The following is a 13,275-nucleotide window of genomic DNA, read 5'->3' on the forward strand; positions in this document are numbered from 1 at the left end:
ATCGTATATCAGTTGAAAGAATACTTCAATATACTTTCAACTGTTTGGTAAGGAAATAGAAGAAAGTATATTGTTGGGTAAGGAAATGGTTAGAGAGCTATACAATAGGGTCCTTGAAGCATGCTCGCTGAATAAAGACTTGGAGATTCTACCTTTTGGGGATCTAACTGTTATTGGTGAGGGGAATCAACATGAGTGTTGGACAGAAGCAGAAGATACAAATTGCGCGAGCTCTTTACCAAGATGCCGATATTTATATATTTGATGATCCATCCAGTGTTGTGGATCATGCATATATAGGCACTCATCTTTTCAATGTAAGCACAACATGTTAATTTCCGTTGTTATATATATTTATGTGAAAAAAAGTTAATTATGATAGTCGTTGATCAACTTCTTAATTTATATGTTATGCCTATCATATGTATAGATAGTTGCTAACATGAAGTTGAATAAGATTCAATGATAAGTTAATATAGCACTTTCCTTCCAGTGATATTACCTATCTTCTGCACAAGAACTTGCCCGACTTTGTGGAGTGAGCAAAGCTCCAGTCATACAACACTTCTCAGACACTTTGTTAACATTGTCAGGATCGGATCAATCACCATTAGCTTGAGACTGATAGATGGTTATTCACGACCAAAGTTTAATATAGCTGGTGCGATGGAATGTCTGGATGTGTTGTCTTTCATGACGTTTATCGGTGCACTGGTTTTCCTAATTACTCTCCTGGAAAGGAACTATTGATCCAAGTGAGTTTTGTGCAATTATATCGTACATTAAGACTTATTCTTTTATTGTTTCGTTGGTTTAAAATACATTATTGTAATATGCAATGCAGGTAATGCTGGTTTAGCAGTGACTTATCGCCTTAAATAGTAGCAGCAAGTGAAACTATTTTGCTAGCATGATCAAAATAGTAGTAGCAAGTGAAACTATTGAAGCAAGCATGAGATCTATAATTAATGCTAAGTCAACGGATCCGACATTTACCATCTATACATCCGGTATATACCAACTGAAGTCACATATCCTCTTAGCATCAACAGCCATGAATTTACTAATTTCACTCCCTCCGTCCCAATGTTTGACACGTTTTGATTCGATACGAGTTTTAAAAAAATATAATAAAAAGTAGGTTGAAAAGGTTAGTGGAATATGAATTATATATTTATATATTAAAAATGTAGGGTCCACATATTAAAAATTTCAAACAAATAAAAGCAATATTTCAATTTTGTGAGGGGTATATTCGTCATCAACCGGTGCTAGTTGTCTTAATAAAACCTTTTCCTTCGATTGCAGAAAAAAAAATGCGCAGAGCTACACCAGTCGTAGCTTTGGGACAACATTAAACCACGATGAGCTTCGCAGCCATCTGCTGCATTTCTATACTCTCCTCTCTCTAACTACTCACCAACTTCCTTTTATCTCTTCCTAATTATTCCCAATTTCGTTTTTTTATGATCATACACAACTACTTCATGGCTGTAGCCGCCGCGTCTGAATCCACATTGCTTTATCGATCCGCTTTCGCCAGCGGTTCGAGTTCTTCCTTCGTCTTCCCTCGGCGTTCCTTGCTGAGATTATCCCCTAAATTCGCCGCAAAAAAGCTTGTCTGCTGCTCCTGTTGTACGCCGCCGTACAACTCCCCATTCCCGTTGTTCACTTGCAATGAAAAAAGCCCTCTTTCTTTAATTAAAACTAGTTGTTGTGCGAATGATGATTCCAATAGTCCGGCAGCGAGGGCAATCGATTTTTGTGAGGTTTTGGTGAGGAGAGGGTTGGGCATTGCGGCTGCGGCCGCAATTGGGGCGGTTGTTGTATTAAACTGTCGGAGAGCATTGGCTGCGGAAGGTGTTGTGGCTGCCGGTTTTGGAGTTTGGGAACGTAGTTTGTTGTCGGCGAGGAGTTCATGGCCTAAGGTTTTGCAGGTTTTGACTGTTTTCAAGCAGCAGGGGTTGATTCTTGCGTTGCTGTTGGGCCTCTCAGCATTTTTCTCGATGGCTGAGACCTCCATTACAACACTTTGGCCTTGGAAGGTAATGAGGTTTTACAATTGGATACTTTTTTATGATAGAAATGTATCTGAGCTATACGAACGAACCTTAAACCTTCGTCTTGGAAAGATCTTTTGGTAAGCATTTGGATAGTGGTATCTATGAAGGAAAGATATTGTAGTGATTAATAAAGCCTATTGTGATTAAGATATCTTCTACTACCAAGTAATTCGTTGGTACTGAAATCCAAAAGCTGACTATAGAGTGAGGATGGTTCTTTTGTCCTGTCCCGATTTGCAATTATTGCGGTTTACATAGTTCCTTGGAACAAGAGTTTTATATGTTCAAATTTACTTTCTTATGAATGATGATCATACTTGCTGCAACATCTCAAGGACTAGGCTTGGGTCAAACTGATCAATGAGATTGCTGCCTCTTCTTTTGTTCGAAATTCAAATTGGTTTTCCTGTTGATAGAGCTTAAGTCATTACTATGAATATTTTAATGTTATTTATACTAAATTCAGGTACGGGAGTTGGCTGAGAAAGAGTCAGAGAATGGCGTGTTCAAAATGCTACGGAATGATGTTACTCGATTCCTGACGACAATCCTCATTGGCACCACGTACTGCTCTTCCTGTAAAATTGACTCGCAGCTGTTTTCTTCTTTTTATTTGAACTTGTTTTCTTATTGTAGATATTTTATGTGCCCAGAGTGGTCAATATTGGTGCTACAGCACTCGTAACTGACGCTGCAACTGAAATATTTGGCCAAGCTGGTGTTAGTGCAGCTACTGGGGTGATGACGGTATGTCTGGTGTTTTGTTTTTGTATTGCAGTAGCAATTACTTAATTTTGCAATGGAACTGGGTTGAGTTGCTTCCAGAAGCTTTTCAATTTTCTTAGCATGAATGTTGCCTACTTCTGAAGATGCAATATTATGGTAATTAGGATGTCAATACAATATGGACTGTCAATTTAACAGTCCATATTTCAGTATGGACCATATAGGCCCTTTTCTGAGTGTTGAAACTTGTTCTGATGCTCTGTTATTGTTTTTTTGAATGAAATCGTAGCTTTGAAATTCTGAATCTTTATAGATTGAGTGAGGTGAGAAACCTTTTTTAAGTTCGAGGAATTTTAATATTCAGTCGCAGTGTAGTGTAGCAACAGTAGTTTGGCGCTATATTTGAAATAATTGGGTTATCAGTTGTTAAGCCTGGTGATGATATTATCTGTCTTCATACGGATGACTTGCATATCTTTTTCTTTATTTTGTTGGAATGTCAAAATATAGATAATCATTCATTCTGTCAGGAGTCTTGGCCAAGAAAAGTAAAACCTTTTGTAATGATGCTAATATTTGTCTTTATTTTTATGGTGTTGGTGCATGCTGTCTAATGATCAAACCTTTCACTTCAGCTCCTTTGTCCGTGTTGTTTTTCTACAAAATGTTTGATAGTATTATGTTGCCAAAATTTACAGGTTGCTATTCTGCTACTCACAGAAATTACTCCAAAAAGCATTGCTGTCCACAATGCCACTGAGGTTGCTAGGTTTGTGGTGAGTTTTAACTTGATCGGTTTGCAAGTATGATGTTACTATAGGGCTATACCTCTATTAAAATAGTCCAAGGGAAAAATGCACCTTTGCACTTTTGATGTTCTTCTCTTTCTGTTGCCTTTAGGTCAGGCCAGTGGCATGGCTGTCCCTCGTATTGTATCCTGTGGGGAGAGTTGTGACGTATCTGTCAATGGGAATGCTAAAACTGCTAGGCTTAAAAGGAAAAAGGTCTGTTTTCTTCACTTAATATATTTGCATTACATTTTCCTAGCGTCTTTACATGTGTGAGCTAAGATATACTCCCTCTGTCCCATTAAAAATTAAACGTTTCCCTTTTTTGGTTGTCCCATTAAAAATGCAACGTTTCCTAAAATGGAAATAACACTATCTCCACTTTTTCATTTCTCTTACTTTACTCTCTCTTCATTAACTCACAAAACAATACTGCATAAAATCTCGTGCCGGAAATCAAATGTTTCATATTTATTGGGACGAAGGGAGTATTATATTATCATCGACCGCATCTTGTGACCTTTCAAAAAAAAGTATGTAGTCAGCAACTGCAGCAAAGAATGAGAAGATGTAATTGCTAGTAGTTATTCTAGATAAAGATAAACAATCATACAATAACTTTCTTTGAGACGTAAGATTACTTTCAGTACTTGATTACAGTTGAGTGCCTTCTATCAATTTTGTGAAGCATAATACTGTAGCATTCCCTTTTAGTATCTATCTTGGTTTCATGCGTTACTCATGCAGAGTTTTTGCACATTGGTCAGTGACTCAGTGGTCACTGCTATTAAAAAGACTCTGGTTTTTGCACGTTTCTCTGACTACTCTGTGCTATTTGACTTACTTTGACCTTTTTTTATTGTGATCTTTCAGCGAACCATACGTAACTGAAGATGAACTAAAATTGATGTTACGCGGAGCAGAGTTAAGTGGTGCAATCGAAGAAGAAGAGCAGGTAAATTGATGATTTTTATTGGGATCGCTAGCGTATTTGGTTTTGGGTAGGTTGGTGTTACTTGCATGTTTAGCACTCAGCGGTATTTTTCTTCTTTTATTGTTTAATGTCTTAACCGTGTACATACATGGGCTACAGTCTGTGTCATTATTATTAGTATTATTATTATTATTATTTTATTATTTGCACAACATAATTCTCTTTTTGATCAGATATGGAGGTGCTTAGTTTACTGTGTAAATTTTGTATCGTATTGACTGTGACTTGACTTTAACAGGATATGATTGAAAATGTGTTGGAAATAAAGGATACCCATGTGAGGGAGGTGATGACACCTCTTGTTGATGTTGTTGCCATAGATGACAGTGCAACACTTGTTGATTTCCACAATCAATGGGTAGATCATCAGTATTCTAGGTATGATTTCCCTTATTTATTAACTAGTTATGCTATGATTGGTCTAAAAAGTATGCATGCTTGCTTGTAGGGTGCCTGTCTTTGAGGAGCGAATTGACAACATTGTTGGTATTGCATATGCAATGGATCTCCTGGATTACGTGCAGAAGGTCAGCTAAGTTTTAATATATCTTTATTACCCAGAATTTGTTCTTTCATACTTCTAATTGTATAAAAATAAAAAAACCCCATATTCTGTTTGATTTCAAAGGGGGAGCTGCTAGAAACTTCTAAAGTTGGAGATATGGCCCACAAACCTGCATACTTTGTTCCTGGTAAATTACACTACTTTTAATTGATATTAGCGCCTCAAATTATGACTGATGTTTTGAATTCCTTTCAGAAGAAAAGTTTTAAATTACACTACTTTTAATTGATATTAGCTCCTCAAATTATTAGGTGGAAAATAAATATCCCAACACTCCTTTTGGTCTTCTTGTCATTCCATATTTGACATGTGGTGGTGATCATCAAAGTTGGAGTATGTTTTTTGTGAGTTATAAGAGAGATGGTGTTATATCCTGCCACATATATGAAGTGTTGGAATAATGCTTAAAGATATGATTTAATCTTTATACTTGGGTTATGCTTGGTTAGATAGTTCCAATATAAGGGAATTATCTGACCTAAAATGTGTGTTCTTATCATATTTTTCCTTCTCTCTTCTATCAAACGACCTCTTACTGTTAAAGGATGAAATATTGACGCTCTTGGCTGTGATAGTCATGCTTATCAATCTCTTCTGTATATACAAATGAATTGAACATTGCAGATTCAATGTCTGTTTGGAATCTTCTTAGAGAGTTCCGCATCAGGAAGGTGCACATGGCTGTTGTTCTAAATGAATATGGTGGAACTGTTGGAGTAAGCGTTTCTCTTTTCTTAAGGACATTAAAAGCCTAAGCATTTTAATGAAATGTGTCAATGAGGTGTACCCTACATAAGTTTGGCCATCTGCGTTTAATTATATTTCTTGCTGTAACAGATAGTGACCCTTGAAGATGTAGTTGAAGAAATTGTTGGTGAGATTTTTGATGAAAATGACTCAAAGGTAATTCTGTTAAGTAATAATGAGACTCGAAGGATTTCTGGTGATTATTGGTGACCCTTCTTTCTTCTTGACAATTCAGTGCTTGCTATGAATAGATATAAAATTTGATACATGGTATGTTGATCAGAATGTAAAATCCTTGCATGTGGTGGTTAAACTGATAATTAAGAATAACTGTGGATGGAGGCATTCAAATGTATTGTTCTCCGAGGACTCAGTTTCTGCCTGTGATCTTAAAGATCCCCATTTCATTATGTAATAAGATTTATAAACAAGCCCTATTTTTCCTTATTACAAATTTTATTTGTTTTATTTGTTATAAAGGAGGAAATCCAGAAGAAGACTGGGTACGTTGTCATGCGTGCTGAAGGCATATACGATGTGGATGCTAATACGTCAATAGATCAGCTCTCTGAAGATCTTAACATTAAAATGCCAGAGGTATTCTTAATTTTCTCATGTTTCCTTATATTTCAAACAGTGCTTTCTGAAATCATGGCTCACTAATCTTCGATCTAATCATGGATTATGATGCATACTTTTCTTCCTGTTAAAATGTTGTTCCTTTGTGACGAACACACACTCGAGGTTCAAATGTAACATACATAGCCATTGTATTGGAGATAATTTAGAAATATTAGTACTTTTTAAGGTTTGTGGCGAGTAGCAGTTTGCATATAGATATTTAACATTACATGTTTGAGGAACACTACTGTGATTAGTAGTAGCAGTTTGCATATAATAATTATTTACTGGTTATTGCATGTTCGAGGATCATTATTTGCACACTTCTTTCTAAAATAGGAAACAGGTGAGTAGTATTTGGCTATTGGAAAACCCAGAAGTCTGTAAAGTTGCAATTCAATATCATTCTTCTTTCTTCCTGACGTTGTTTCCCTATGACTCAGGGTCATCAGTATGAAACAGTTTCAGGTTTTATCTGTGAGGCATTCGGATATATCCCGAGAACAGGTGAAACAATAAAAGTAGTCCTTGAAACAGAAAATCAAGAGGACCATGTTGACTATGATGAGCCCGAGTCTGACCACCAAGAAGAGAACGACAAAACTCAAATATTTAAGCTTGAGGTTTGTTCAACTCAAATTTTTGGAATTCGTTTAGTAGTTCATTAAATATTAATGTAAGTTCATATGATTGGTGCAGATACTAGCAGGGAATGCTAGAAAAGTAAGTGCTGTGCGTTTTGAACGAATAAACAGTGAAGAGGTGGCACCGGAGAACAGAGGTGTAACCCGTTTAATATCCAAAATTTGGAGGAGAAGATCTATGAGCGATGACGAATCAGATAGGACAGAGGATCATGAGGTCCCAGTTCACGATATGTCAAATGACTGTGTAATGTCTGTACAGGAAGACGATGCTGAGCAAGTAAGTAAAAAGTAGTCGTCTTCATGAAAAAACGGGAATTGAAGTAACTAGGGAGTTATGCTGGATAAACGCATAGGAGAGACAGATGGCCATTTAACTCTGAGACTAGAGAATTTTTTATATGGTCTGAGTTTTATTTAGGGATATCTGTTTGGCTGTATGTCCAAGAAATGTAATACTATTCCCTCTCCAAAATGTCATTACTGCCAGCTGATGTAGAGTTTGATAGAGGTTGATTGTTTGGTAACATTGCGACTTTGTTGAAATTATTTGAGAAATTGGAGGTGGAATATTTGTCCTAGTCTGTGAGTTGGAAGAAACAGAAACAGCTCAAGGCCTGATATGTTGTAATTATTTTTCTCAGCTAGTTGAGGTTAATACTTGGCTGATTTGGAGTTTTTGATGATTTTATTGTAAATTTTGTAATAATTATGTTCGAGTGCAAATCCAGATAACCAAACGATTTATAGATCTGAAAATGAGTACTACTTGATTACGGAATTAGAATCTTAAAACTAATGGAAAAATAAATGTGAAGAAATCTTTATGCTATATGGTTTTGATTTAGTTCCAAACAAATACTCCCTCGTCCCATCGAATCGAAGATGACCACTTTGTCGTCTCAATTAAGATGATTCATTACTAAATAGGTTGGACATAACAACTTCAATCAATCATTTACATTTTCATGGAATTTCTTGCTCAAAATCGTCTTGTAGGAATTTCCATGTTTAAGGTAGAGTTTGCAACTCTAGAGATGTGATTATTTTTTTCAATTATAATATTAAAAGGGGTTTTGTAGAAATCAATTTTGATTTTTAATTCAGAAAATATTGAATAAAAAATGATTTGGAAATGTAAAATCCGTGAAAGTCATTACTTTATTCTTGATTAGAAAGGCCCATATAACAAACATTGGTTGGGCCCAAATAATGGCAAAACTAGGGCTACGGCTGATCAGATCTTCCGCCAAAACGCTTCCTATATATACGTGTGTAGTTGAGAGTGCAAATCATCAGCCATGGCTATTCTTAGTTATATTAGCGGTTTTGTTTTTCAATTTGTGATTATTTTGAGATTTAGGTTTTGGGAAATGATGCGAAACGATATATCGCTATTTTCAGAGGCTTTGCTCTGCTGAATGTATGTATCATATTTGCACGTCAGTCTGATCCCATTCTCCTCTTTTTACTAAGTAATTTTCTTTTAGATTTCATCTTTAATCAATGTTCTTGCGCAGATGCGAATTCGTTTTCCAAATCAAAACATGATCTTGTACAATTCTTCAGATTTTCTCTTTTGTACTAAATGTTTTTGCAGAGACGTAGCTCTTTTCCAAATCAAAACTTGATCCTGTAATGAATTTTGGTTAGAGACATTGGTTCAATTCTATGGTTGTAGACTGTTATCTGCTCAATTAAAAAGTTTGGCTTTTGACGAGATGTGGTTTTGTGGAATGAAGCTGTATCTGGAATCTTCCTTCTGAAAAATACTTCTCTCAAGAGAAGCAATTTGTGGGGTAATTTTGATGGTGAAGAGGGGGGAATTTTTTTATTGTATTTTTCATTTTTGTGAAAAATATCTGTATTTGAATTAATTAATGGAATGTTGTGTTTGAATTAAATAATGGAATATTTTAACTTAAAACTTTTTTGTACAAATCTAAAACATGTGAAACTTTTTGTATGCATGCATTAACTAGAAGTAATGATATTAGTGTCGACTTACTAAATGTATTATTTTAGAACACAAATTGCATATCCAAAGGTAGAACTAAATGCAGAAGTAAAGTTATTTAACTACCATATTTACTTTTTTCATGAAAAATTGTTCTCAATAGAGATATTTGAGAAGCTATTAGAGCATCTCCAATAACCGGCGTCACCACTGCGACGCCGATTTTTCGCCCATGCCGGTTTGACGCTGAACCATTGGAACCGGCGTGGGCGAAATCGGCGTCAAAATCGGTGTCGCCATGCCGATTCCCGCGCTGACGCCGGTTCCGACGCTGATCCTCACGGGCGCCATTGTGCGTCCCGGATCGGCACTAAACCGGCGTCAAATTTTTAATTTTTTTTTAATTTGAATTTTAAAAATTCGAATTTAAAAATACTATTTATTTATGAAAATTGTTTTTAATATTTAAAAACAATTTTTACAAATAAATTTATACAAGAAATTCGTAATAGCCCATATATATTTAATGGACTTGCGAATTATGAAACCATTCTAGGTTGTCTCTCTTTTATAGAGACATCCTTGAATGTTTTATGTTCCACATTCGATGTGGGACAAAAACCACTCTAGGTAGTCTCTCTTTTATAGAGACATCCTTGAATGTTTTATGTTTCACATTCGATGTGGGACAAAAATCATTCTAGGTTGTCTCTCTTTTATAGAGACATCCTTGAATGTTTTATGTTTCACATTCGATGTGGGACAAAAATCATTCTAGGTTGTCTCTCTTTTATAGAGATATCTTTGAATGTTTTATGTTTCACATTCGATGTGGGACAAAAATCATTCTAGGTTGTCTCTCTTTTATAGAGACATCTTTGAATGTTTTATGTTCCACATTCGATGTGGGAAAAAATCATTCTAGGTTGTCTCTCTTTTATAGAGACATCTTTGAATGTTTTATGTTTCACGTTCGATGTGGGACAAAAATCATTCTAGGTTGTCTCTCTTTTATAGAGACATCTTTGAATGTTTTATGTTTCACGTTCGATGTGGGACAAAAATCATTCTAGGTTGTCTCTCTTTTATAGAGACATCTTTGAATGTTTTATGTTCCACATTCGATGTGGGAAAAAATCATTCTAGGTTGTCTCTCTTTTATAGAGATATCCTTGAATGTTTTATGTTGCACATTCGATGTGGGACAAAAATCATTCTCGGTTGTCTCTCTTTTATAGAGACATCCTTGAATGTTTTATGTTCCACATTCGATGTGGGACAAAAATCATTCTAGGTTGTCTCTCTTTTATAGAGATATTCTTGAATGTTTTATGTTCCACATTCGATGTGGGACAAAAATCATTCTAGGTTGTATCTCTTTTATAGAGACATCCTTGAATGTTTTATGTTTCACATTTGATGTGGGACAAAAATCATTCTAGGTTGTCTCTCTTTTATAGAGACATCCTTGAATGTTTTATGTTTCCATATAGAAATATTGTACTTTTTTAATTGTACTTTTTAATTTTTGTACTTTTTTTAAATTATTGTACTTTTTTTTAAAATTAATGTACTTTCTAAATTTTAATAGTATTATTCGAATTTCCCGTATTTGTCTCGTAAATTAAATTCCGTATGTTGATACAAGTGTAAATTAAATTATATAATTGTTATTAGTGATGTGGATAGGTAGTGTGAAGGCTATGTGAGGGCTATTTGATGTCCAGTTGATGTGGCAAGCTGATGTGGCAGGAGAATTGTAGTGCTGATGATGTGGCAGTGTGAAGGCTATTTGATGGCTATTTGACGTCCGTGCTTATTGGAGATGCTCTTATATACTCCCTCCATCCCATATAATTTGGGATACTTTGACCGGGCACGGGTTTTAAGAAATATAATAAAAAGTGAGTTGAAAAGTTAGTGGAATGTGGGTCCTACTTTTATATATTAGTTTTATAATTAAATGTGAGTATAAATGAGTTAGTGGAATGTGGAGTCCACTACTAAAAATGGTAAAAGTGAAATGAGTCAAATTATATGGGACGGCCCAAAATAGAAAACTGGTCAAAGTATGTGGGACGGAGGGAGTATTTTCCTATTTTAAAGAGGTATTTTTCATCTTCATCAATAGAGAACTATCATATTTGTTTTATGAATAATCATTTTCCAGGTATTTGAGAAGGTATTACACTTTAATTTTTTTAATACATTTTGCACTATTATTTTATTTATAAAAAATTATATACATTTCTATATGCCTTTCCTTTGGAGTGTGTTACTTTTTGAAATGATATATTTCACTTTTTGAGAAGGTATATAAATGATATGCCTCTTTCATTTACCTTCTCTTAGTAGAAATGTTCTAAGTAAACTTTTTGTATGAAATATATAAACCTAATATTTTTTGTAGTGATGCTAAATGGCCATAATGTGGCCGGCCATAAAGAGTTAATTTAGTCCATTTACATGTATAAAAAAATTAGAATTACCGATATAAACTTATATGTGTGTGAATGGACTTGTGAGTTGATACTTATCTTTAAATTCTATTACGTAAAACACATTAATATCACGAATTACTGTATACGTTGAGCAACAATGAAGAAATGACAGTAGTAATAAGTTGAGCAAAAACTACGAAAGGGCAACACTAACATGTTGAGCAACATATAATGAAGATGATATAAAAGGAAAATCAAGTAGTATTAAACAAAAAATTTGAAAAAAAAATCAATTTTTTTTGTTATTTAATTAATTTATGGCTGGCCATAATGCGGCCGCATAGCCTTATTCTATTTTTTGTACTAAATTGAAACGTAAAACATTTTGTATTAAACATATAATTAGGGAAAAGACTAGCATTTGTATTTTTTTTATTTACTAATATTATTTCCCTGTTAAATACTAGTAATATCACATTAATTGTGTATTAATCGTGATAAAACTATTCCCTTCGTCCTCAAAGAATATGCATTTTGGATTTTGACAGGAGTTTTAAGGCAAAATTAGTAAAGTAAGAGAGATGTGGAGAGAAGGTAAATAAACTATTTTTAGTGGAGAATGAGTTTCAGATAAAAGACTTTCTAAAATTAGAAAGATCATATTTTTATGGGACGGATTAAAAAAGAAATAGTGCATATTCTTATGGGATGGAGAGAGTATTAAATGTAAAGTATTAGTAATAGTAATAATTAGATTTAAATTTGATTGTAAAATAATTATTGAATTTATAATTTTGACAGTGAATATTATAAATGCGATACAAATACTCCCTTTTTGATTCATAATAATTATTGAACTTTAACGAAAATATAAGTCCAGCGCTTTTATCTTCTCCCCTCAAAACTAACTTTTCTCTCGTCCCCTGTTACAGATAAATAAACAGACGATCATTCTACTTAACCATTTAATCAAAATACAAGAAATTAAACAACATATAAAAAAACAAAAATAGAGTTCAATGTTCAAAATTACATCAAATCAAAGGATTATGAAACAATTCAAATGTCCCAAAGGGTAATTGATTTCCTTAAACCATTAGGCATCACTCACCTTTCAGAGCATCTGCAGCTGGCAGCTCGATATTGTCTCAATCTCGTCTCGGCGAAACGAGACAGCATCGAGCCAGCGATGCGGCCACTCCTCCGAGAGCATGTTGGTGAGCTGGCTCGCCACGCGCGTCGGCCATGTGGGCGTCGATTTTCGATGATTTTTATATATATTTTTAAAATTTGAAAAATAAAAAAATAAAAAATTAAAATTTACCTTTTTTTTGCAGAATTTATTTATTTTCTTTTTAATTTTTTTTTTCTCACATTCATCTATAAATAACTCAATTCCTCCACCATTTTTTCCACATACAAACACTACACTTTCACATCCTCCCCGCACGTTGAACATGCTTCGGAATCACCATCAACGGGTGTGGAAGGAATGCCACAATTTCAACGCCATCTACGTGGCCGAACATGCTTCACAACGCCGAAGCCAACGTCGTGGGTTTGCACAAGTCGTTGCTATGTATTTCGTTGATCAAAATAAATTGTAATATTAGGATTTCAATTATGTATGTTTTGTATTTCCCGATGATGTAATTTTTGTGGTTTTAAATGAATTTATGAAATTATTAGTATTAATTTAATATTTCAGTAAAATATTAATTAAATTTAT

At 34.4% G+C, this 13,275-nt stretch overlaps 2 protein-coding genes and 1 non-coding gene across 4 annotated transcripts in view; all 3 read left to right on the plus strand.

The window, feature by feature from the left end:
* The window catches only part of LOC121756375 (peptidyl-prolyl cis-trans isomerase FKBP16-1, chloroplastic-like), a 542,442-nt gene that overhangs the window by 290,651 nt on the left and 238,516 nt on the right, over positions 1-13,275 (plus strand). The gene's annotated exons all lie outside the window — the stretch shown is intronic.
* LOC121756341 (putative DUF21 domain-containing protein At3g13070, chloroplastic) lies at positions 1,317-7,826 on the plus strand. Its single transcript, XM_042151859.1, has 14 exons — positions 1,317-2,045; positions 2,530-2,627; positions 2,717-2,810; positions 3,488-3,565; positions 3,690-3,793; positions 4,451-4,532; positions 4,810-4,949; positions 5,020-5,098; positions 5,200-5,263; positions 5,761-5,852; positions 5,974-6,039; positions 6,364-6,480; positions 6,948-7,127; positions 7,204-7,826. Exons 1-14 carry the CDS (start codon positions 1,467-1,469, stop codon positions 7,441-7,443), a joined length of 2,013 nt encoding a protein of 670 aa, XP_042007793.1. The 5' UTR covers positions 1,317-1,466; the 3' UTR covers positions 7,444-7,826.
* LOC121756651 lies at positions 8,514-8,607 on the plus strand. The gene has a single exon (XR_006041030.1). It is a non-coding gene; the product is annotated as a small nucleolar RNA Z122 (small nucleolar RNA).

Source organism: Salvia splendens, chromosome 11, assembly GCF_004379255.2.
Source record: "Salvia splendens isolate huo1 chromosome 11, SspV2, whole genome shotgun sequence".
Lineage (NCBI taxonomy): Eukaryota > Viridiplantae > Streptophyta > Magnoliopsida > Lamiales > Lamiaceae > Salvia > Salvia splendens.